This window comes from Myiozetetes cayanensis, unplaced genomic scaffold (assembly GCF_022539395.1).
Source record: "Myiozetetes cayanensis isolate MyiCay16 unplaced genomic scaffold, myiCay2020 scf19, whole genome shotgun sequence".
Taxonomy (NCBI): Eukaryota; Metazoa; Chordata; class Aves; order Passeriformes; family Tyrannidae; genus Myiozetetes; species Myiozetetes cayanensis.
Window position 1 is genome coordinate 3521228 of NW_026087400.1, and position 23184 is coordinate 3544411.

The following is a 23184-nucleotide window of genomic DNA, read 5'->3' on the forward strand; positions in this document are numbered from 1 at the left end:
GCGTGCCAGTGCTCTGCAGTGACTGACCTCCTCCCTTTCCCACGCTGGAGCTGGAGGCCTGGCCGTGTCTGGGACACGAGCTGTGTCTCCCTGGAGCCAGGCACTGTAGTGTGAGGCTATGAAGAAGTTCAAAAGGGAAATTGCTGCCCAGGCTGGGCTTTCTCAGTGCTGAGCTGCTGCTGGTGGGGTCACACATGAGCAGTAAAGGGACAATGTGCCCACTCTCCTTGGCATGACTGCCCTTTCCCAGCTGGAGCAGCAGCCGTGATTCCCAAGGGAGCCTCCCTTGGGTGCTGCTGCAGGAGGTACCCTGCCAGCACCCTGCATGCCCCTACACCATGCTGGCCGTGCCCTTGCTCAGCTGGGGTGGCCCTGTCACCCCAGGACATGGCTCCCAGGGGGCATGGAGTCCCACATTCCCTTTGGCACCCATGGCACAGGAAGGGGACCACTGTGTGCTGCCTGCAGGTCTCACAGGTGGCACCACTGACACCCAGCCATGGGGTGCATGGTCCCTTCAGGCCTTGCTCTGCCCCGTGGAGGACGCTCAGCACCCGGCATGGCTTCGGCTTCGTTGGCATCTGCCTTTTATTGACTGCAGGGGGAGTTGGGTGTCAGGGTGTGGGGCTGGCCCTGCCTCTGGGGTTGTTCTTGGAGCCCAGGGGCACCAGGGGGGCGTTGGGATGGGTGGGACACGGTGAGCAGCTCGGGGAGGGGAGTCAGGGTTGGGCTCAGCACCGCTTGAGCACTCGGCTGGCAGTGCTGTGGTGACACCAGCCACCGCTGCCCATGGCCGTGGGAGCTACCTCCCTGATCCTTCCCGGTGCTCAGAGGGCACTGCCCGGTACATGAGCCATGATGGTTTCCAGACCCTGCTGCTACACTCCAGCAGCCACAGGAGAATGGAAGATACATGTTTCCAGCGGTTTGCTGCCAGGAGCCCTGGCCCTGGACCACGGCCACACTGCCAGCAGCCAGAGGGGTGGCACCGTCCCCTCCATGCACGGAGTCCCTAAGGGATGGGCAGGTGAACCAGAGAGGGACAGCTGGGGATGGGACCCACGGTTCCCTGGGGGAATGAGGCAGGGGTGACACCAGCCACGCCGGGCTGGGCAGGGGACAGGGCTGGGGACTGGATGGAGCAGTCGGGGCTGGCAGCGTGGGGACCGCGCTGCTGTCGTCCCACGCCTGGCTCTACAGGTCCAAGACCTCCCCTGAGTAGGCGCTGGGGTCCTCGTCGGAGCGCGTGATCACCTTGAACTGCCGCCGCAGGAAGCCCCCGTAGCGCTTCTGATTGTCCCACTTGAGCTTGGGCCGGATGCGGCGCATGAAGCCGCCGTAACGCTTGTGCAGCTGCGCCAGCTCCTGCCCCTCGGGCCCGGCACCCGTGGGCTCCTCGCCCCCCTCGCCTGCTGGCCCCAGCCCCGGGTAGTCCTCGGGGGCCGCCCGCTCCCCCGGCTTGTGGCCGAAGCCCCCGAACTTCTTGGCGAGGCCGCCCTTGCTGTGGGCGTTCTCGCGGAGCAGCGACAGCAGCTTCCCCTTGGACATCTTCTTCATGAAGCCCCCGTAGCGCTTGGCCGGTGCCAGCGGCTGCTCCCCAGGACCCAGCTCCTGCTCCAGCTCCGCCTCGTTGTCCTCCACCTCCAGTGGGGACGGGTCTGTCCCTTCAGCCAGGGCCACCAGCGGGGCCAGGAGCGCCAGTGCCTTCCTGCACATCTCCCACTCGGGGCCGGGCGGCAAGGAGCCCTGGCATTCCCACAGGCACATCTGCAAGATAGTGGCCACGGCGGCCCCAGGTACTCAGGGTGACACCCCCTGCCTTCTTTCCACCCCACCCTGAGGATGCCCCCACGCCAAGCCCAGGGGTCCATGCCCACCGTGCTGCACAGCTCAGCGAGGAGCCAAAACTTGCACATCCCCAGCACCCTGGGGTGCCCATGACCACCCCACCATGTGCCATCATGCACCCATGACACCCCACTGCTGTGACCACCCCGCTCACATCTGCGCAGGGCCAGCACTCACCAGGGGCCGGACGCTGCTCTCGGTGCCGTCGGTCTGAGCCGTGCAGAGGGAACACTGGGTGACACAGTCAGCAGATGCCACCGCAGCCAGGGACAGGCAAAGTACCACTGCCAGTGCCCACCGTGCCATCTCGCCCTGCAGCCACTGCCTGGGGAAGGGGAGAGCACAGAGCCCGTCACCCTCCCCGTGCTGGTTCTGGGAGACCCATCACTGCTCCGTGGCACCGGGCACCCACCACCTCCACTGTGAATTGCTCCTGGGGACACACACAGGGACCTGTGCCTGTGCCTATCCCCATGGGAGTCACCTCCAGGCACTGCTCCTGAGTCCCAGGCCAGGAGAGAGGCGATAGGAGTGACTGGCAAGGACATTACAGGATGCAATCCCTTAGCCTTGCTGCAGCTTGGTCCCTGGCACAAGCCCTGAGGCACAGCCAGGCCCTCAGGGCCACCAAGGTCACTGGGGGGCAGGGCCACTATCGCATCCCGTCCCATCTGACTCCATCCCCTCTCTCCTTTCCATCCCTCTTACCATACCATTAGAAAGAAAAGCGCCTTTTTTCTCTAGCGTGGGGTTTCTCTGATACCGCGAGTGCCACGTCTGTGTGGCGTGGAGGGATGAATCACCAGCTCTTCCCCTTGGCCTTGGGGAAGAGAACAACCACAACCGGAGCCGTGGTGGGAAGGGGATGTGGTGATGCCATCACCCAGTGTGGACTCACCCCAGGCTGCTGTGCCCCACACCCATGCAGCCTCATCTCCCCTCCCTCCCACCCACCAACTCTGCTGGGCTGGTGCATCAGGAGGGAGGGGGAAAAATGCAGATTTTGGCTTCAAGCCTACCTGCAAGCCATGATCGCCGTCCTCCGGCCGTGTGGGGGCTGTGACAGAGCCTCTGGCATCCGCGGATGAGGCCAGGGAGGGCTGAGAGAGGGGCTCAGAAGAGAGAGGGGCTCTGCAGGTGGCAGTGCTCTGCCAGACCCTGGATGAGGCTGGAGGGGCCAGTGCAAACCCCTGTTCAGGATCACGGTGCCACCAGGACCACGATGGCCCCGGGAGCAAGAACCAACCCCAAAGGGGTGCGCTGGCTGCAAGCCCCTGCCTGCCTCCGTGGCTGCTTTTATCTGGGGTGGGAAGGCATGACCCAGAGGGATCTGTTACACATTAATGACGCATATTAGAGACTATTGTGTTCTCCAGCAGTAGCTGCTAATGTACTGTAATTGGTACTGATGAAGAAATGTTAATGCCACAGTATTAATTCACGCTAGATTAAAATTTAATTTGAATTATCTGCACCATCGTGTGTGGAGCTGTCTGCATTCCTCGGCTGCGCTGCCACCGGCTCCCTGCATCCCCCAGTGCCCTGGCAGCACGGTGGGGACCGGGGTGAGCATGGTGGGACCTCACCCAGCCCTCACTGCGGAGACACAGGGACGGTCCCTCATCACCTCGGAGCCACTGAGACAGCACGGAGGAGCGAGGACCTGCCGGCCGCACAGGTAGGTGCCAGCTGCAGCACTGGGAGGAATGAAGCTCCCAAAAATAACTACCTGCTGCTTCCCAGCAGCCTCACCGGGAACATTTTTTTCCCCCTTTTTTTCCACCTGCTTCTCCCTCCCTTGCCCTGCCGTGCTCCTCTGCTGCCGATGTGGGTGCCGCCAGAGTAGCGCGCACTGGGAACGTTCACTCCGTGCCAGGAACAAGCTGCCAGCGAGACTGGCACTGCACAGCTCAGTCCTCTGGCACTCTGGAAACAGCGTGTCCCACCCCTGTCCTGCTGCTGCAGCAGGAGGATTTCAAGGCACACAGGGGAGCTGCAGCTCTCCGGGCACAGGGTGTCCAAGGACACCCCACAGCAAATGTACCGCGTCCAGATGATGCCACAAATGTCCCAGCAGTGCTCTGCCTGCTCCTGCGGCTGGGAGGGGGGAACTGGAAAAACGGGAGCAGGAAAAGGAGAGGAAAACAAAGGGCTTTGGACAATAGAGAAAAGAAGCAGAGAGGGGGGGAAAGAAGCGAAAAGAACACAAAGGGAGGAAGAAGAAAAGCAGAGTTCGAGCTCAATCCGGCGTAACCTGGAGGAGCCCGAGGCTCCAGAGCCATCCCTCCTGTGGGAACACCTCATCAGGATTGTGGCAGGGTCTGGAAATGCCAGCATTGCATCCCAGCCACTGTGGCCACTCACGTTCTACCTGTGCCAGGTGCCTGCCAGGATCCCCTCCTGCCCTGCCCCATTTCCACTTGAGCCTCCAGAGCCCAGGCTTTGCTTGTGTTTGGAAAAGCCACAAACTGCATCCATGCACTCCAGGGACCAGTTACAGACCTGGTGACCCAAGGAGGGATGGGGAATTGGGATTGAGAGTGCCAAGCAGCAGAGACCAACCCTCTCGTGATTAACCTGTGATTATTCCTAATGAGGGACTCGAACAGCAATCCCAGACTGGCCAGATCCCTCCTCCCACACAGGTCTAACTACGCAGGTTCAGTCCCTGCAGGTATTCCTGGTGGAGAAGAAGAATCAACCTTACAGCTGTTCCTGTCTTCACTGTTAAAATTTACTTGGACAAACGCTTCTCAAAAAAGCTGGCAACTTTTAGAACAGAATCACTCAAAACCTGCTGCTGTGGCCGCCACTGCTGCTTAAGCCAAGCAGTGGGAGAGAAAGAAACGCCCCATCCTCTCTCCCTGCTCCCTTTGCCCCTCTGAGCCCTGGGTGACCCTGCTGCCAGGGTGGCAGGCATGGCATCAGCATGGAAATGAACCCCAGCAGAGCTCTGGACAGTGCTTCACAGGCTATGAAAAACCACTCGAGGGGCAAGAGGAGCACCTGCAGCCAGGTGGGAGCCCCTTCAAAATAGCACAGCAAGCCCAACCATGAGCTGCTCTCAGCACTGAGGCTCAGGGTGTGTTTTTAAACAGTCGCTTTTTGGGGAGTAGGAGCGATGCCCAGCTGTGCCCATGCCACGGGAGCAGGATGACAACCCCAATAGACCTACCTGCGCTGCTCCCCGTCCCGCCGAGCACCCACTTCGCCAAGTCAGCACAGGTGGTGGGTGATGGGTGTCCCTCCACGGGTGTCAGGCTGAGCCAGTCATCAGTTGAGGTGGCAAGGCCACGCTGGCGGGTGGCCCCACGGTGCTGCCCGGGTTGCCCACCGGACTCGCCGCCCGCTGGCTCCCAACCCCGCTTTTATGGCCACGGAGCCTCCTCCTGCGGCGGGGCCCGGCTGTGCGCGGCGGCAGAGCCAATCGGGGCGAGGGAAGCTGTGAATAATCAGCCCCGCAGCATCCCCGCCACCTCCCGAGCGAGCTCGCCCGCCCCGCCGAGGCCTCCCCGCAGCCGCCCGGCCGCCCCTGGGGCAGGGGTGCAGGTCCCACCGCTGCGGCTGCAGCACTCGGGGACCTCCGTCGGGGCCAGCCTTTGGTCCTCAGGGCCGAAATGTGTGCCCCGAACACGGGAGGTGGCAGGAGACCGGGATGGGGTCTGTCTTCTCCCACAGCTGCACGCCACAGGAGTTTGGCTGCTGGGGGTGTGAATCCCCTTGGCCACCAAATTCCAATCCTGCCCAAGCAGGACGAGGGAATGAAACCCTGACCTCCTCCTACCCCACTCCCCAAGCTGGGAAGAGGTACTGTTCCATGGAGATGCCAGGGAGAGGAGTGAGCCCATCCACTCTGCTGGGAAGGGAGAGAGGGTCTTCGTGCCCTGGGAAAGGCTGGATGCCCCCAACCCACCCAGCCTGGTTGCTGTTGGGCAAAACAGCTCTCACATGGAAAGCCTCAATCTCCACAAAATCAGGGCTCAGACCCCAATGAGCTTCCCCCCAACCCCACATCCCCCAAACCCTCTCCTCGTGGGAGCAAACCCAGAGATGAGCTGAAGGGGCAGGGGGAGCTGTGTGGGGGGACAGAGACACCGCCACTTTCCCTGCTCAGTCCTGATTCCTGTTCTCTCACATCCCCAAGCCTGATTTGGTGGTGAGGGAGGGCAGCACCAGGCAATGACAGGCACACCCTGAGCCCGTGCACCACCGTCCCACTGCACCATGTCACGACAGAGGTGTGGGATGGGGGTCCACGGCACAGGCCCCGTGGGGCCAGGCCAGTTTGCCTCAGCCCCACAGCCCAGTGGGTGCAGACACGTCCCCTGTGTCGCCGGCAGCGCAGCCCATCCTCTTGCCTTGAAGATGGAGCTATTTTTATCGGAGCTCAAGAGGGATGTTTCCCAGCAACCTGCTGTTCTCCCAGCTCGAACACCAGCTGCTGGACCTGGTGCCCCCTGCTCAGCCCTCCCAGCACTGGTGAGGGACATGGAGGCAATTGGCACAGCCAGGACCCTCTGCTGGGCTCCCAGCAGCCACAGCAGCCTGTGCCCTTGGCCCTCCATGCCCGAGGCTGGTGGTCACCTACGCTAGCACCCGTGTCTGCTCCCCAGGTAGCAGATGGGACTCCACAGCTTTTGCTTGGAGGTGAATTTTAACTCATCCAGGCCAGGGCTGTGCCTGCACAGAGGACGGACCAAGGGAGCAGGGCATGGGGTGGGGGGCAAGGGCAGAGCATCCTTGGGCCAGTGGAGGAACCCACACTGGGTGCTGCAGTGAGGGGGATGGAGCACACCAGCAGAGAGCAGCCATGCCCCCCCTCCGACTGTGTTGGGTTGTGCTGGTCTGTGCAGGCACAGAACAAAGCTGAGAACAAAACACAGCTTCAAACCACCACTGGCACCTTGGGCGAGGGGCTGTGAGCAGACCCTGGGCAGTTTAATCCTTGCTGCCAGGACTGGCTGTCCTGCAGGCACTGCAAGTGTGGTGGGGAGGAGCATTTCTGCACCGAATCCATTATTTTTATATAAAAATATATATATGTATATATGCACCCAACAGCCTGGGGTGCAGCCACCTCCCGCACAGGGTAATTGCACTGGAGGGAGAGGTGTTCCTAGGGATGGTGCAAACCCCATGGACACAGAGGGAAAAGTCGTTTGGAATAATGTTCCTTCCCTTTGCTCCAGGTGGGAGGTCGAGTTCCTGCTGTCCCCAGAGCAACGTGCCACAGGTGTGCTGAGCTGGGTGAGAGGGTCCAGGCAGGCGTGGGGGGTGACAGGGTCCCCCGGGAGAGAAGCTGGGAGCCAGCCCACCCACCAGCAACTCTAATTGATATTCATCTGTCTCCTCCTAATGGGAAAGTGTCTCTGAGTCACACTGACATTTCCCTGGGACAATGGTAATTAAGCACCCGGGTAAGAGGAATGTGCGGTAATAGAAAAGTTAACTTTTCTTAACTACCTGAGTGAAAGGCGGGTTCGACGAGGAGGGGGCCGAGCGTGCCAGGCACCCGCGGAAGAAGGTGGGAGTTTAATGGCAGCTCACGTCACACGGCGCTGCCACTCTGCCCCTGCGCCCCCCGTATCCCCCCGGGGACCCTCCCCCGAGCCAGCCAGGACGCTCGGCTCCCCATCCCGGGATGGGGTAAGCCGTGCCTGCAGGTTGGGACAAGCTCTGCCGGCCGCCGGGGCTGTCCCCGAGCGGCGGGACCGTGACCCAGCGCTGCCGGCGGGAGTGGCCGTGGATCCTCCAGCACGGTCGGCTTTATCCCATTCAGCGGGCAGGGCTTTTCCAGAAACTCCTAAAACGTTCGCGCTCCTGCCCGGCCCTGCAGGAGACGCATTTTGAGGGACACTGGGAGAAATGAGGGATGAGCTGCTGCTCCAAACATCCCGCGGGAGCTGCGCCATCTCCCATCGCGTGTGACAGCACCGGAGCGGGCCCCCGGCACTGCACCGGCAAAGGGGGTACCGGAGCAGGGAGAGGGCGCACGGTGACCTCCCTGCGTGGGCAGGAGGCGCAAGGGCCACTCGACGGCGGTGCGAGGAGCGGCGCCCACGCGAGCGCGGCGAGTCACGGCGCTGCCGAGCGGCACCGGGGACACGGCGCCCGCAGCCCCCCCTTCCCTCCCGGGGAAGGTGAAGTGGCTCCATTTAAAAGCAAATTGAGGTCAAACCACTCGCAGGAGCTGTAGCCGCCCTGTCACCGCGGGGCAGCTCCGCGCTGGAGCCACCGGTGGCTCCGGGGGTCGCCGTCCCCTCCCCGCGGGGCCCGGCGTGACGCAGCCCGGAGCTGCCGGGGCTGCGTGATGGCAGCGGCACATGGCTCGGCAGCCAGGCGAGAAATCAGGGAATTTCGAGAGCTCCTCCGTGAACAGGCTCTGCAGACGATCTCCTTGACCGGTGCCAACGGCACCGCGCGGGGGGCAGGAAAACGCGGCTGGACCCAATCCCGGGGGGACACACTGCAGCCCCGGAGTCCCGGCGTGGGGCAGTCGCCGCGTCCCGCTCTCAGTGATGGATGAACGTCCCACACATGGACACCCCGTGGGTGCCGCGCCGCCCCACGCCAGCCTGGGCTGCCCCAAAAAAACCCCGTCTCGGACCGCAGGGCAGCAGGGCGATGTCTCCCGGGATCGTGGAGACTTTCCGGGGAACTTCCAGCTGGAATTCCCCGGTGATCGCCGGGAGCGGGGTCGGACTGTCACCGGCGGGGCCCCCCAGTGCTGCCGGGGCTGTGAAAACGCTCCCGGTGTGCCGAGCATCCAACACCGCACGTCCACCGCTGGCGCACCGGGGATTCACCGTCTCAGGGATGCACTGTCCCGCTCCCCGGTGTACCCAGCACCGCAAGGCTACTGCCGGCACGGCGTCTCCCGGGGATTCGCGGCATCCCGGGGCACCGGCACCTCCCGAGGCATCACCACTCCCCGGGCGGCATCACACCCGACCGCCCCCGGTGCACCGGCCCCCTCACACCGCACGGACACCGCCGGTGCACGGGGCCCCTCCCGCGGCATCTCCCGACCCGGGGCGGTGGGAGGGGGCGGTGGGGGGGCGGGTCACCCCCCGCCGTTACATAAGGGGTTACGTCAGGCGCGCGGCCCCGCTCTTATCCCGCCGCCGCCGCCGCCGCCGCCCGCCCAGCCCAGCCCAGCCCATTCACACGACGCCGCCACCGCCGTCGCGCAGCTCCGGTCCGAGCGCCCCGCCGCCAGCGCCGCGCCGCAGGTGAGCCCGCGGGGCAGCCCCGAGCCCGGAGGGGCGGGAGGGCCCGGCAGGGGGACCCGGGCGGCCCCCATGGCCGGCCTGTTTACACCGGCGCGGCGCGTACCACCGCGGCGGGGCAGCGGGGGGGGCCGGCCGCCGCGCTGAGCCCCTCCTCCCCACCCCCTCCCCCGCCGAGCCGCGCTGGCGCGCCGCGCCCTGGCGGCCGCGCGCGGGCCGCAAACCAGGCGCCCCGCTCGAGCCCCGGCGCGGCGGCGGCGGCGGCGGCGAGAGAGGCCGGCCCCGGGGCGGCGGCGGCGGCGGCAGGCTGTGCCGCAGCCCCCGTGGCGGCGGTGGTTCGCGCCGCGCGGCCGCGATTGGCCGGGCGCTTAAAGGGCCGGCAGCGCGCGCTTTTCCGCCCCGCGGCGCGGCCGCGGCCCCGGCGCGTGCCCCTCGCCCGCGCGGCGCTGCCCGGCACGCAGGGCGGGCGGGAGGACATGGACGGCGGCCGCCGCGGGACACAAAGAGCGGCCGTAACGGCGGGGCGGCGGCGGCGCGCGGCGCGGCGCGGGGCCATGGCGGCGGCCGCGGCGGGGCCGGGCATCGGCGGCGGCGGCGGTGGCGGCCCGCGGTACAGCCTGCTGGCCGAGATCGGCCGCGGCGCCTACGGCGTGGTGTACGAGGCGGTGTCGGGCCGCAGCGGCGCGCGGCTGGCGGTGAAGCGGATCCGCTGCGACGCCCCCGAGAACGTGGAGCTGGCGCTGGCCGAGTTCTGGGCCCTGACGAGCCTGCGGCGGCAGCACCCGAACGTGGTGCGGTTCGAGGAGTGCGTGCTGCAGCGGCACGGCCTGGGGCAGCGCATGAGCCACGGCAACAAGCGCAGCCAGCTCTACCTGCGCCTCGTCGAGACCTCCCTCAAAGGTACCGGCCGCCCTCCCGGGGCACCGCCCGGGCTGCCCTCGCGCCCGGGGCCTCCGGGGCCCCCATCCCTGGCACCCATGTCACCCCCCCATCCTTTCCCTTTGCCCTCTTCCTGCTGCTATCAGTGTCCCCCTGCACCCAGGTCCTCCTGCCTACCCCCGTGTCACCCCATCCCCAGGTTTTATCCCCCTTGGATACAGGGGCAGGACACCCTGGTGTTTTGCCCCCTCCCGTGGGACACCCTGCTGCAACACCCCCACCCCAGGCACTGTAGTGCCCTCCCTTGCTCCCCATCACCCCCTTGCTCAAATCCCTCCATGGCATTGTCCGCTCTCAGGAGCACCCAGAGCTCCCCCCAGCTCTCAGAACACCCCTCCCTCCACTTTGAATCACTGTTTTTCCAGCATAACCACCCCTGGGCTTCCCCCACTGTGCCCTTGGGCACCCCATCAGCCTTGCCAGCCCTGGGGTTCCCTCTGGAGTACCTGCTCCAGGCTTGCTCCCTGCTGTTCCCATCACCCACCTCTGTCCTGTCCCTGCACGGCTCCCCCACAGGGTCTCTCTGCTGCCCCTCTTTGGTGCCACCCACCCTGAGCACACCTGGAGAATCCCTGTTCTGGGCCCTGTCCCCCATGCCCTGCCCTTGGGCTCTGCCTGTGTGCCCTCTCTACTCTTCCCTGTGTTCTGCTTCCAGTGACACCCTTCCCTAAGCCCACACTTCTGTCTTGCAGCCCCATCCCTCTCTTTCTGAGCAACCCTGTTGCCACCTCCAGGATCAGACCCAGCCGTGGGGGACATCCCTGGGTGGTGCCCCTGCAACCCCTGCCAGCACTGACCTCGTCCTCCTCCCTTTGCACCCCAAATCCTGGGGTTCCCTCTGCTGCCACAGCACACACACACATCCCTGGGGGACCTTCACAGCCTCTGCCCCAGTCACACCGAGGGGACATCTCCCTGTCTCTGCCTGATGTCCCATCTCTGAGCACCCCAGGGCTGCAGCCCTGCCTGCTCCCTTGAACTCTCGTGGCTTTGGGACCGTCCCCATTTCCCCCCAGTGCTGGCTCTGTGGGAACAGCCCTGGAGAAGCATCAATGCTTGTAGCCCAGGCTGACACCCCCATTTTCCCCTGGGGTCCCTCCATCACGGGACTGTCAGGGGTCACCTTCTCCTGTCACAGCCGATGACTGTGATGGTGACATCTCCAAAATGCTCCCTCCCTCTGCTCTCTTGGCTGCTTGTCAGTCCCAGCTTTGCCAACGTGCTGCCAAGATGTGGAAAAATACCAGAGCCCTCAGTGCCCCTCGGGCCCCCCAGCCTGCTGTGGGCAAAGCCAGCTCACCCCAATCCCTGTTCCCCAAATTTGTGTGTAAATTGACTCCTGTCTGCTCCTCAGGGCTCAATTCCTCAGTGCCCCCAGCTGAGCCCCCAGCACTGGCAGCCCCCAAACCCTGTGCCAAGCACAGAGGTCATGTGAGGCTGCTGAGACCCATCCTCTGAGCAAACCTGTGGCTCTGACTGCCCCTGCCTTCCCTGTCCCCTCTGTACCCCTGGGGGAGACGTGTCCAGACCTGCCTGGCTCCCCCCATGCAGCCCAAGCTCCTGGTCTCCCTTCACGCAGCCACCCAAGGGAGGCTCCCCGGGAAGGGCAGTGTCCGAATTCCTGTGCAGCCTGGACTCAGGGCTCCCTGGGAGAGGAGCCAGCTCTTCCCTTCGGGTGCGTGTCCAGCTGTAGCAGGCCAAGCTCTGTCTGGCAGGTACAAGGGTGGGTTCCCACACCCCCTCTGTCGTGTTTGCACACCCCGAGGAGGGGTAGCTCGGCTTGGGGAAAGCTCTTGGGCAGCTGTAGGTGCCTCATCTCCAGCTGGGGAGGGAGCCCCATAGGTGCCCCCATCTCTAGGTGGGGATTGAGCTCCCTGAACTCCCAGCCGTGGGGAGGGCTTTGCCTGCCCTGGTCCTGCTGCAGCCCCAGGCTGAACAGGAGCAGTTTGACTCCCCAAACCAGAGCACATTTTCTCCTCCCTCTGCCCTCCTCCTGCTTGCCCTGGGGGCTGCCTTGTGCCAGGGCAGCCTTTGCTCGCTGCCTTCCCGAGCCTTGGGTCGGATAGACACGGATATAAATATTTCCAAAGCAAAAGGCAGAGCTGGAGGAGCCCCCCCCAGGTCTCCTGCTCCCGTTCCCGGTGCGCGGCAGTGCCGGGAGTGCCGCGGTGGCCGAGGAGCGGGGCTGCCGTGCCATTCTGCACGACCGCAGCTGGGCTATTTACGGGCCAGCGCAGATGCTGTGCCAACGTGCCGGGGCTCAGGGCACGGGGAGGATTAATCCAAGACCTTCTGAATCGGGAGCACAACTGTCGGGACACCCGGGCGACGTTGGGTCTCAGCTACGGCGCGGGAGCCCAAACCTTTATGGTTTTAATGAGACGTGGAATAATTAAATTTAAGGGCAGGGTGGTGTAAAGAGGAAGCTGAAAGCCCAGCGCTGAGCTGGAGGAGAGGCACAGACCAGTGCAATGTGCTCAGAGTCCTGATACAGGAGCATCTCCAGGGCAGCCATGTGCCCTTCTTGCTCCTAACCTAGAGCAGTGACAGAGCTGCCTTAAGTGAACAGGTATAAGGTCTTGTTTCCTAGGGTGTCACCTGTGGGGCCAACAACTTGCCACCAGCACTCAGCCTCACCTGTGGGCTGCCCTGGCATCACCCATGTGTGTTGCCATCAGCTCCCGTCTCTCTGGCACGGCCTCTTTGCACAGAGGGAGTTGGAGGTTACACGTGGTCGTAGGTGCTGGGACGCTGCTTCTGCTCTCCCTAGATTTTTGTTTTCCCTCTGAAGCCAAGCAAATTAGCATGCTGCTAATGAGCTCCCAGGATAGATGGTGGGGGGCTGCTGGAAGGATGGAGGGTGAATGTGTGCCATCCTGGGTTTGGGCAGGGAGCTGATTTGTTGATGGAGAACAGGTCTGGCCTGTCATCAGCTCTTGGCTGCTTGGCTTCAGCTTGCTAACATCTCGTCTTTAGGAAGCGGCTTGCCAGCTCTTTATGTTTCAAGCTGTTTGTTTTGAAGGCAGGAAGATGATTTAACAACTAAAACACTTTCAGATTATAGAAAGAAAATGAGGAAATATTACTTTTGGCTTAAGCCTCTCCTAGCAGCGCTCCACCCAAACTGGAGTGCCTGGTGCTTGCAGTTACTGCTGGGTCGCCGTCCTCCCCACGCTTGCTGAGGTTCAGGGGCCAAGTTTTCAAGCAGAGCCTTCGCTGTGCTAAAAACAAACCTTGGCTTGTCAGGGGCAACAGGTCCTGGCTGCTGCTGAGGCAGTTCCTGAGGGAAGGGGCTGTCGGCAGCGCTGTGTGGATGCTCCCACCTGGATGTGTGTGAGGGGAGTGAGGCTCCACTGTGCTCCCTGTCATGGTTTGATTCCCGGCAGAGAAGAGCCAGACCCTCCTGCTCCCTATGTGTTGGGGCTGTATGGATGCAGAGGGGAGCAGGAAAGCCAAACCCTGTGTCCTGCTGTGATGTCACTGGATTTAGCAAAGGGTGGTGGTGGCAGTGGCGTGAGCTGGGGCTGTCCTGGCTGTGCCAAGGGCTCTGCTCCTAGGACAGGCAGCCTCTGCTGCAGTTTCCATGCTGTCATGCCAAAGGGTGGCTTACACCGGAGAAACTGCTTTTCCTGGTCAGCATTTTGGTCTCCAGAGCCAAGCCTGTCCTGTGCTGCTCCTGCTTGGCCCTTGGGCTTGCCCTGCTCCAGCCAAATGAGACCCCTGTACCCCTGTGTACCTCCAGCCTGTTCTTCCATCCCCAGAACTAACCTTCAGACCTAATCTCAGCAGAAGATTGCTGAGGGCAGAGAGGTGCAGCCAAATCCTTGTGTTGTGCAGCTTTCCATTTCCATAGCAGTAGCCATGGATACAGACTGTTTGTGCAAATAACCAATATTCCCACCCACACCGATCCCTGACCAGTGCAGCCCAGGGCTGGGTGTCCCTGGTAGTCCTTGGCTTTACCTGCTGCTGGAAGTTTTTAGCTTTCCCAGATGCTCTCTAGGGCTTTGCTCAAACAAAACCCAACTTTGTCAAATGGGTGGAGTTACTTTAATGCTTTCAAAACACTGGAGTTCGCCAGTGGGATTTGTTAACAGTGGCAGAGGTGAGTGGTGTCCTCCAGCTTCTGCCTTATGGTGCTTGAGGGAAAAAAAAAAAGTAGTTTCTAAGTAGTTTCTAGAGTCAAATGATGCTCTGGTGGTGTGTGCAGGCTCTGCCTGTCACCTGGGTACTCTATGGAGGAGACCTGGGGTCTGGCAGTGGGGTTTGCATCTTGGCATCACCTAGTGGGGCGAGGTCTGCCAGTGCTCTCTGGGGCACCCTGGCATCCTCAGGGAGCACCAGTGGTAGACCTGTCCCCATTAGCTGAGATGATTCTGCTGTGGTTTCCATGTATCTTAATTTACGTGCAGGAGAGTCTTTTCCTTGGCAGGAGGATTTGTGGAGTAAAACCTGGATTTAATGAATAGACCCTGAGATGCTCTGAGCTTGAAGAGCTCACTTTGATGTCTGGTGAAGGGAGAAGCTGTTTGGGGTGTGATATTTAGTAGTAGCAACAGTAACAGTCACCAGCGTGGCAATTACACTCAGCAGACATGGTTTGCTGCTTGGACCTCCAGTTTCATCTCATTAAAGAGCTGTTGGCACTTAATGAAAGCTGGATGAAGTGGCAGAGCTCCCCCAGCACAAATGCAGTTGAACGCACAAATTTGGCCTGGGAACACCCCGTGGGCTTGGACAGTGGTGTGGCCACTCTTAGGCTGCACTGGCACCATTAGTTATTCCCCATGTGCATTTCCAGTAAATTGTGCAGAATGAGCCAGCCTTTGCCTCCTGCAGCAGAGCTGAGGTTGAGGTCTCCCCCTGAGGAGGAGGTGTTCACATAGAACTTTTTTTCTCCTGTAGACTTGCTGCTGATTGTGCCTTTAGCCTGTGTTCCTTGGCTGTCAGCCTGGGCAGAATGGCCTGATGGTGGGGCTGGAGCAGACGTGTTCTCAGTGCCACTCACTGCGCTTGGCTGGGAAGAGATCCCTGAGCTGGCCCCCAGGCAGTGGCTTGGATAAATGGGGTGCTGGTGTGTGGGATCCTAAAGCACTTGAAGCCACAGCAGTGCCACTGATGGTGCCCTGCAGTGCGATAGGTCCCGGTCACGTTCCTGTATCCACATAAACCAGACCCGTTCCTCATCTGCCCTGGGTTAGTGTGGACTTTGTAACGTGCCTGAGAAACCAACTCTGTTATCCCTCTTGCATAGGTGAGAGGATCCTGGGCTATGCAGAGGAGCCTTGCTACCTGTGGTTCGTCATGGAGTTCTGTGAAGGGGGAGACCTCAACCAGTACGTGCTCTCCCGAAGACCCGACCCAGCAACCAACAAGAGCTTCATGCTGCAGCTGACCAGCGCCATTGCCTTCCTGCACAAGAACCACATCGTCCACCGGGACCTGAAACCAGACAACATCCTGATTACAGAGAAGTCTGGCACCCCCGTGCTCAAGGTGGCCGACTTCGGGCTGAGCAAGGTCTGCGCTGGCCTGACCGCTCGGGGCAAGGAGGGTGGGCACGAGAACAAAAATGTGAATGTGAACAAGTACTGGCTGTCCTCGGCCTGTGGCTCTGATTTCTACATGGCCCCCGAGGTCTGGGAAGGACACTACACTGCCAAGGCTGACATCTTCGCCCTCGGCATCATCATCTGGGCCATGATTGAGAGGATCACTTTCATTGACGCCGAGACCAAGAAGGAGCTGCTGGGGACCTACATCAAGCAGGGGACCGAGATTGTGCCCGTTGGGGAAGCGCTGCTAGAAAACCCAAAGATGGAGCTGCACATCCCTCAGAAACGCAGGACTTCCATGTCTGAGGGGATCAAGCAGCTCTTGAAAGACATGTTGGCTGCTAACCCGCAGGATCGACCTGATGCCTTTGAGCTTGAAACCAGAATGGACCAGGTTACATGTGCTGCTTAAATTCAGGGCAGGGCACTGCTGTGCTTTGCAGCTGGGTAAGTGATTCGCACTTTTTATCTTATTCTGTCTGCTGTACTGGCCCCATAGTGCACTTTGTAGTGACACAAAGGAGCCTTATGTTCCCAGAGCTCTTTTCGTAGTGACTCATCAGAGCACTGTTTTCACCTATTCTACTGCAAAAATAAAGTAGAAGTGGGAAACAGAATTAGCAGCTGCGTGTCCTGCCACTGCCCGAAGGCCCAGTGGAGTTGGGAGTCCTGCTCCTCACAGGTTCTGGCCAGTGTCAGAGACAGGCTGGGGTGTGGCAGAGAGACCTGTAAGCACTTGGTATAAGCTTTGGGGGCATCTTTCTCCCCCGGGGGCAGGGAGGGAGCTGCCACTTCTGCCTCTGCTATGTGATGTAATTTCTGTGATCAGTGTTAGGGGCACCTCACTGTCTGGAACCATCTCCCTCCCCTGTGACACTTGGACAGGGCACCTCGGGGCTCAGCTGGCTCTGCCAGCAGGCACCGAGTGGCACATCTGCCTGGGCACAGAGCTGTTTCCTTTCACCTACGAGGCACATGGGTCTGTCTTGTGGCTCTGTTTCGTTTCCCTGTTAAGGGCAGGACTTCCCTTTGGTGTGAACTGCAGTGTCCCAAAGCTGGGAGATGCTTTGCTCTCCAGCATCTGTGTTTGTAGACCTGTGTCTGCTCAGGAAGGAAGCTTACAAAACAGCAGTGCTCAGACTGAGCTCTACTCTGTTCAGGAGTCCCCTCCCTTCTCCCCCCAGCTAAATAGTCTCAAGCTCAGAGGTCCTGATCCTGAGACCTGGGTGGTCACACATGGTCTGGAAGGATCCCTGGGGATGTGGGGTAACTGGCCCTGTCATTAACCAGTGACACAGAAGGACTGGGAGGTGTTGACCACATGGCAGAGCTGTCTGTAAACAGGAGCTGTTACTAGGGATTCTCCCAGCCAAACATTTCAATGGAACTGAAGAATTACAGATTACCAGGGGTGAGGCTGATCTCTTCCCAGCCCAGGTCTTTTCTCAGGCTCCTGCAGAGCTGCCTGCCTCTCAGTGATCCCCAGAGACCTCTGACAGCCTTGCCTGTGTCAGGTGCTGGCATTGCAGCCTGTGCTGTATGTAGAAAAATAAGGATATGGAAGTGGAAAGACCCATTGGGTGGGTCTTGTTCTGTCACTGTTGGTTTGTCCAAACTTGTGCACGGACCATCCCCTCTGCACCATCCCACGCACAAAATATTTAACACCCTTGAGGTCTCAAGTGCAGATAACTGATTCAAACGCTTCTGCCTGGGGCTTGATACTGGGCCCAGTGCAAGTGTGGATTAGTGTGAGAGGAGTGAATCTTCGGAAATGTGAGCCCTTAAGAAGGGTGTGCTCCAGCCCCGGGGCAAGAGCAGACACCCACCCCACCTTGTGCCCTGGAGGCGAGGCGTGGGGCCGGTCCGGGGTGGGAGCAGCTCTGCCGAGGGTCAGGCCGGGCTGTGCCATCTGGGCTTGCTCTGTGCTGACATGATGCTGCTGAGTTATGCAACCAGCCCGTGCCCTCCGGGGAAAATTCATCCTGCGCAGATCTGCGGAATAGTACATGAAGGGATAACAAACACCGAGGGGACAGTCCTACCCCGCGGCTGTTTGCTCAGTCCCAGCTGCCTCCCTCAGCCCCCCCCAACCCCTCCATCCGTGAGGCTGCACCGATCGCTCCGTCGTGACACAGCTGCGGCAGCGATGGATGCTCTTACATAACCCAACCTGGCACACGGAGCGTGGTCGCTTGGCCCAGATAGAGCCCAGCACCAGCCATATGTTCCCTGCAAGCCCACAGCGTTCCTCTCTCTGCCTCAGGCCTGGGGCACCACAGTGTTTGGTGGGCTTTGCTGTGGGGTTTTTCTAATGCCTGGTGTAGCAGTGCGTTCCAATCAGCCTTCCTCTGGCTGCTGTTAAAATGCAAATCTTAAATTGGAAACCTGCTTGAGAAGCTTAAAATGGGATTTAGAGCAGGGCCTGAATTCTGCTCTCAGGTAATTTTAGTTGACCGAGAAACTCGCGTAACCCCTTCCGACTTAGTGTGTAGCTTGGTCATGCAGCGAGTTCTTCCCCAGGACAGTTCAGACCTGCTCAGCCTTGGTTCCTGTCATAACCTGGAAATTTGTAACCCTCCCTGACCCAGGCAATCGGATTTTTGCTTGTTCTTTGCTGTGCCACTGACCTTCTCAGGTTTCGCTTCGTGTCTCAGCAGCTTTGCCTTCAGTTCTGCCAGGGATGCTGCACCCACCTGGCAGCCCCACGCTCCGCTGCCCTTCCGAAATGCTGATAGGAAATGTCAGTTCTCAGAGAGGAAAGTGTTTCTGGCTTGGTTTCCGCTGGATGCTGGGAGTGCCTGAGGTGGAGATGATTCCTTATCTCCTTGCTCTCCCCCCCAGCACTGCCGGTGGCCCTGGGGCAGTACTTCCAGCAGAGGTGGGCAATGTCTTCCTGGGGAAAACAAAGGTCTTCTCTTTCTCATTTGAACAACTGTGCTTCCCCACCTTGGGCAGAAGTTTATCTACAGCCTGAGATCGTCTGCAGAAGTTTATTTAAGCCAAGTTTATCTACAGCTCTCTAGAGCTGTTCGCAATGCCTTTTGGACAAAGAGGACAAAAGCCTTTCTGGTACAGTTAGGGAGTGGCTTGGTTGTGTCGATTGCCTGCTAATGTGTCTCTTGATTGCTGTGTGATAGCCCAGCACTGACTGCTATGCTTTTAAGAAACTAGTTTGATTCACACAGGACAGCAAACTGCAATGGTTGTGGTCAGTGTAGAAGGCAGCTTGTTTCGGCAGATCTTATTCCATGATATTTTCACTGTGGATGAAACAGTTGGTCTCATGTTGGGGTGGATGCTCAAGATGAATGGCAGGAATCTCTGCAGGCTGCTGCAGCATCTTTGGGGCTGCCATCAGCAGGAAGGTGTCTGACAGCCGAGGCCAGCCTGGTTCTCTCCAGCACTCCTCTGTCACTGGGTTTGATCATTCCAGTTTTCGGCTGAAAGTGGCTGTTTGCATTTGCATTGTTCTGCTCTTTGCATTTCCAACGTGCACCGGGAGCTGATGCTGAACAAGCTCATCTGCTCACCCTGCATGATGGTGTCTGTCTGGCCAGAGCTCCCTGGTGCTGTGCCCAGCCACTCCCAGCCCCGCTGATAAACTGCTGCCTTTTGGAATTTCGGAGCTGGAGGACAGAGAGGTATCAGGGACACGGCAGCAGCTCTGAGAGCTGTTGGTGAGCAGGGGTGCTGCATCAAGTTAGATCTTGTCTGTTAGTACCACTCAGCTCAAGTTTTACCCATTGGCCAGTCTAAGGACAGCAATTTCATTCCTGAAACAATGTTGGTTTTGACTTTGGACTGTTGCCAGTGTGGTTTGTGGATCTTGGCGAGGACAAAAGCCATGGGACAGTGAAAGCAAAGTCAGTTCCTCTTCTTGGCCATAGAAGCAGGTGCAGCATCACAGGGCCACCCCAAAGACTGGTGACACCCTTCTGGGCAGTACTGATTCTACCTGGGGTGAAATGAAGCCCTGCAGGTGAGTTGGATCGTGTCACCTGTGGCCAGATGTATTAGAGTTTGTGTTTGTTCACTGTCAGCCCTGCTTTGCCTTCTGGGGGAGGCTGCTGCAGTTGGGTTTAAGTTACTCTCAAAGAATGCGTCACAAATATAGGTATAGAGCGTGAGAAAGGGCTCAGGAGATAAATCAGGCTCTCAGCCCCCTTCCCTGGTACTCTGTGTTCCCACAGAGGGGCAGATATCGTGGTTAGCACGAGAAGGTGATGGGTTATCTCTCCCTCCCCTGCCCTGAGTCCTCTCTGCCGTGCAGACCCCATTGCCGCCTCCCCTCTCTGCGAGACCCACACGTTGGTGTCACCTTTGCATGCTGGGTGAGGACTCCATGGGCTGCTGGTTCACATCCTGCTGATGCTGAGTGAACATTCGAGCTGATTAAAACTATAAGTGGCATCAGGGGAGGGATTAAAAGCTCTTGAACAAGCCCCTGCAACAACGTGCGTCAGTGGGGTGAGCTCTCCTGTCTCAGAGCTGTGAGCTCAGGGCTACTCAAGCATGAGCCCTCCCTGAAAATGCTCCTACTCCAGGGAACCACAAACAGAAACACTGCCCTACTTCCTAATGAAGCTGCATCACAGGAGAAATCTTCCAGAGAAAGCCTTGTGTCTTTGCCCCTGACTTGATGTCTGGGTGCCTCCTTCCTCCTCAAAACAGTAGTGCTTTCTGATGGCAGCCTGCAAAAGTGGCATCTCTTGGTTGACCTCACCTGAAAAGTAGTGTGCCCATGACCCTGCCTTCTACTCTGAGCAGCCTCTCCCTTTGGAAATGTGTTCCTCAGGCACGGATTTAATGAGATTTTCTAGGGCTAAGGGATTGGAGTAATTTGCTGGGCAGTGGCATTTTTTCTGCAGTAGGTCTCTCCTGCTGCTCCCTCAGTGTCTCTACAGAGTCTGTGGGGTCCTCCCTGGTGGGGGAGGACCTGCCCCTGCTGAAGGGGGGAGTTAAATCCAGCCCCCTATTTTTTTCCATATAACTGAGCTCAGAGCTCAAGTTTGGGGAAAAATTAAACTGGCTACTACAAGGACCATGGGGGAATGCTGAATGTCAAGGCTTTGGCCAGAGCAGGGATTGGGGCAGCAGATACCTGCCTGTTCTTCCCTAAAATTCCTGGTGCTGAGCATCCTTGTGGACTGAGCTGTGAGCTCATCCTACTCTTCTTCCAGCTATACCAACCTGTATTTTAGCCACCTCTTGCAGAGCCACTTGAGATGCCTGAGCTGCTGCTGACGCACCAGGCGAGCGGTGCAGGCCATCTCCAGGGTCACAGCTTGTTCCACCTTTCCTGGTGGAGCACAGGGGCCGGCACTCATGAATGTATTATGTGGATGCTTGAGGCCGGGCTCTGCCATGGTAACACTTGTCCTTGTTCCAGCAGGGCTGTCACTGCAGGGAGCTCTGTGGGATGGGGTGATGCTCAGCCCCCAGTCAGCCCACCCCAGCTCAGTCCCTGTGCTGGGGCTGCTGGATGTGTGCTGACCTTGGCAGTGTGCTCCATGCACTGCTGAGTCCCTCTGGGAAAGAACTGACTGTAAACTGAGCCCAGTTCCTGTCTGGATCGATAGCAAAAGCACTGTGAAGTGGAGAGATGTGGCAGCACCCGTTTTGGACTAACTGGGGTCAGTGGGCAGGCAATGGGAGTGGTGTCCTACACCCTTTCCATCCAGCAGCCACAATGGAGTCACAGTGTAGTAACTGGAACAAATCACTGACAAACCTGACCTGTCTTTCTCCTCTCTTGTTTTCTCTTGCAGGTTTATTTACCAGGGACCCATAATCTCCGTTATTTACGTGTAACGAGGAAGTCAAAGATAAGGGAAGATGATAATACAGAAGATCTCTGGCAATGTGAAATCTTTGGGTGTTACTTTATTGTGTCGGGAAGGGGTGTTGTGGGGGTGTGGGAGGGGGCTGCAGGGGCCTGTGGAAGAGCACAAGCTGGCAGCTGTCACACTGATGAGACCTTTAAACAAGATCCAGAGAGTGGAGCTGCCCTTGCCCAGCCCTCCCCGTGCCCCCTGTGCTGCCGTTTGACTCAGTAGATGTTTCTAGAGATGTGGTTCCATAAGGAGGCGGCCTGGCACTGAGGTGTGCTGCCAGGCACCAGCTCTGAGTCCAGCTGGGCACAATTTTGGGTTGAAAGCTCTTGATTTAGCCTAAGGAAAATGGAAGCAAAGTGATGGCGAGGTTCGCACTGGGAGTGCAGTGCTTTAGGAAGAACGAGTCTCTCGGATCACATGTTGCAAGCAGCTAAACAATAATAATTTCATAGCCAGGCAGCTCCTGAATAGGGGGGGTGCTGCCCAGGCTGTGAGCAGTTGACATTAGGATAGAGTAGGATAAACAAGCTGGAAAGCCATTTGGCAAGGCATATCTGCTGCTGTGGTGGGCAGACTTCCGCTCTCCCTGAGCTGGATTTCATTATGATGTTTGATACTCTCTGCACAGAGGTAACTGTGGAGCTGCTGAGTATGTTTTCAGGTGGAAATCATCTGCATACAAGAGAAACACAAAGCAGTCCACTGCTCTGATCCATTTAATACTGAGCTCTAGTTGTTAGGAACAATGCTGGGGAGAGGAGGAGGTTTGGCCTAAGTGGCTTATGGGCTGGATTCTTGCCTCTGATGGGACACTTTTCCCTGCTAGCTAATGATCTCTGGGAAGCAAAAGGCAGTGCTGCTGCTCAGGGTGGGGTACAGTACAGTACAGCTCAGGTAAGGAGATTGGAACCTCAGGCTGAGCAGTTAATACTCTATTTCCTTGTCTGCAGTTAAACTGTTCTGGGGCTGCCCCCGTGTTGATGATCTTTAGACTTTGCTCACTGTAAATGCAATGTAAAGCACCACCTCTTCTCCACCCTGCAGCTTCTGAACCACCTAAAACGTTTCTCAGCAGGTTAAATCACCCAGCAGTGGGTTGGGGAGCAGGGCTGGTCTGACCCAGCATGGCTCCCAAGCTGCTGGGGTGCTCAGCCTGGAGCTGGCCATGGCCATGGGCAGGAGGGGATCACCCCTCACCCCTGGCTGTGGGAACTGCTCTTTGCCTGTGTGCAGGCTGCAGCTTTCCTGGGTCATCACTGGAAGGTTCCTAACTGGCAGCACGTCTGTGTGTCTCCTCAGTGTGCTTTGCTGACCTCATGGGAATGAATGGAAATGGAGGAAATTCAGGTGGGCTAAGGCAGAGCTGCAGCAGGGAAAGGAGGGAGGGGCTTCTTTCTTCTCTTCCATCTATTCCAGGACACAAAGCTAAGGCTGTGACTGCAGGAAGGCCAAGTCCTTCTTAGGAGAACCAGGAGCTCTAGACCATCTGTCTGTGACTTGTGAAGGTTCAGACAGCACAGATTCAGCGCCAGGCCCTCGTTCTCACACCGCTTTTGTGTTTCTCCCTAGGGATGCTTCTGTGGGCTGCAGCCAGGTGGGATTCTCCTGCAGCTCTCTGTGTTGCATCCCTGAGGAGGGGGAGAGTGAACCCTGTAGCTCACGAGTGCAGTGTTAGTGCCCTGATCACTGGACCCATCCTTCCTCCACCTGGCAGAGCCTTTGCTCCTGACTGTTACAACTTCTAACCGAACCCTGGCCTGGACGGGTGCAGTAAGA

At 59.2% G+C, this 23184-nt stretch overlaps 2 protein-coding genes across 4 annotated transcripts; one reads left to right on the forward strand and one right to left on the reverse strand.

Moving 5' to 3' along the window:
- Positions 1-570: 570 nt before the first annotated feature.
- On the reverse strand, positions 571-7419 carry PDYN (prodynorphin). 3 transcript variants are annotated; one of them, XM_050313752.1, is made up of 3 exons: positions 5024-7419; positions 2026-2173; positions 571-1767 (listed from the first exon to the last, which is right to left on the reverse strand). In XM_050313752.1, the coding sequence occupies exons 2-3, from the start codon at positions 2152-2154 to the stop codon at positions 1195-1197; spliced, it is 702 nt and encodes a 233-aa protein (XP_050169709.1). In that variant the 5' UTR covers positions 2155-2173; positions 5024-7419; the 3' UTR covers positions 571-1194. The 3 variants fall into 3 exon arrangements, with proteins under 3 accessions (XP_050169709.1, XP_050169708.1, XP_050169710.1); XM_050313751.1 differs by having other exon boundaries at positions 2868-7419; XM_050313753.1 differs by having other exon boundaries at positions 2562-7419.
- A 2134-nt stretch (positions 7420-9553) lies between these two features.
- On the forward strand, positions 9554-21478 carry STK35 (serine/threonine kinase 35). The gene is made up of 3 exons (XM_050313750.1): positions 9554-9977; positions 15271-16018; positions 21343-21478. The coding sequence occupies exons 1-2, from the start codon at positions 9554-9556 to the stop codon at positions 15981-15983; spliced, it is 1137 nt and encodes a 378-aa protein (XP_050169707.1). The 3' UTR covers positions 15984-16018; positions 21343-21478.
- Positions 21479-23184: the final 1706 nt, after the last annotated feature.